The sequence below is a fragment of the Capsicum annuum genome, unplaced genomic scaffold, assembly GCF_002878395.1.
Source record: "Capsicum annuum cultivar UCD-10X-F1 unplaced genomic scaffold, UCD10Xv1.1 ctg32810, whole genome shotgun sequence".
Lineage (NCBI taxonomy): Eukaryota > Viridiplantae > Streptophyta > Magnoliopsida > Solanales > Solanaceae > Capsicum > Capsicum annuum.
Window position 1 is genome coordinate 1 of NW_025839546.1, and position 1,168 is coordinate 1,168.

At 33.6% G+C, this 1,168-nt stretch overlaps 1 protein-coding gene across 1 annotated transcript; it reads left to right on the top strand.

Moving 5' to 3' along the window:
* The first annotated feature begins 400 nt into the window (after window positions 1-400).
* Window positions 401-946, top strand: LOC124891256. The gene has a single exon (XM_047403052.1). It carries the CDS (start codon window positions 401-403, stop codon window positions 944-946), a length of 546 nt encoding a protein of 181 aa, XP_047259008.1.
* Window positions 947-1,168: the final 222 nt, after the last annotated feature.

Consider the following 1,168-nt stretch of genomic DNA (forward strand, 5'->3'; position numbering starts at 1 on the left):
GGAACTCTTCGGCCACATTCTAATTCCATCAAGCCTCAGTTAACCGAAGGAAACAAAAAGGTACGACTTCAATACTGCCTCTCAATGATTGATCAGAATACAATTCACATAAATCCCATGTTTATGAATATGTTTAATTACGTTCATATCGACGAAAAGTGGTTTTTTTTGTCCAAAAAAGTTGAAAGGTACTACCTGCTTTCCTGGAGGGCATGAGCGAGATCCGTATCATTCTTACAAAAGTAAAAATTTTATTCCAAAGGTTATGTTTATGGCTGTTGTAGCACGTCCTCGATTTGATTAAAATGGAATTGAGTTGTTTTCTGGAAAAATAGGTATTTTTTCGTTTATAGTTAAGGAACCAGCTAAGCGGAATAGCAAAAATCGAATAGCAGGAACTATGGAAACAAAGCCCATTCAGTCAGTAACTAAAGATATCACTAGAGCTTACTTGATAGAGAAAGTTCTTCCTGCTATTAGAGCAAAATGGCCAGATTCCGATTCAAATAATCCAATCTTTTTACAACAAGATAATGCAAGGCCACATATTGGTAACAATGATTTGGAATTTATTGAAGATGCCCGACAAGATGGATTTGACATTAGATTGTGTTTTCAACCATCGAATAGTCCTGATTTAAATGTTTTAGATCTTGGTTTTTTTAGAGCAATCCAAAGTCTTCAATATCAAAAGGTCCCTAAAAATGTTGATGAATTAGTTGAAGTAGTGGAAAGATCTTTTGATGAAATGAAAGCGAAACAACTCAATCATGTATTTCTTACTTTACAGTCTTGTATGATTGAGGTGATGAAAGATAGTGGCGACAATAATTACAAAGTGCCTCATTTGAACAAAGATGGACTAGAAAGAGAAGAAAACCTTCGTCTCCAACTTCATTGTGATATTGATATCATCAATAAAGATTTGGCTCTACTTCAACAATGATATAGGTTATTATTATGGTAAAGCTCTTTATTTTGAAGTTGGAATGGTGTTTTTTCAAGTAGTATGTAGAAGTACTGTACTACTTTTGTGTATAGCCGTAGTGATCATCATGTAACTTTTACAATGATGTTTTGTCTAATATGTTAGGAGTACTATTTTTGTGTACCGACATGGTGATCATAATGTATTTTTTGTACTCATGAATAAGTCTACTTACAATGA

Bases quoted from the DNA above. Each gene is read 5' to 3' on its own strand.
- LOC124891256 (XM_047403052.1), top strand. From the start codon at position 401: ATGGAAACAAAGCCCATTCAGTCAGTAACTAAAGATATCACTAGAGCT.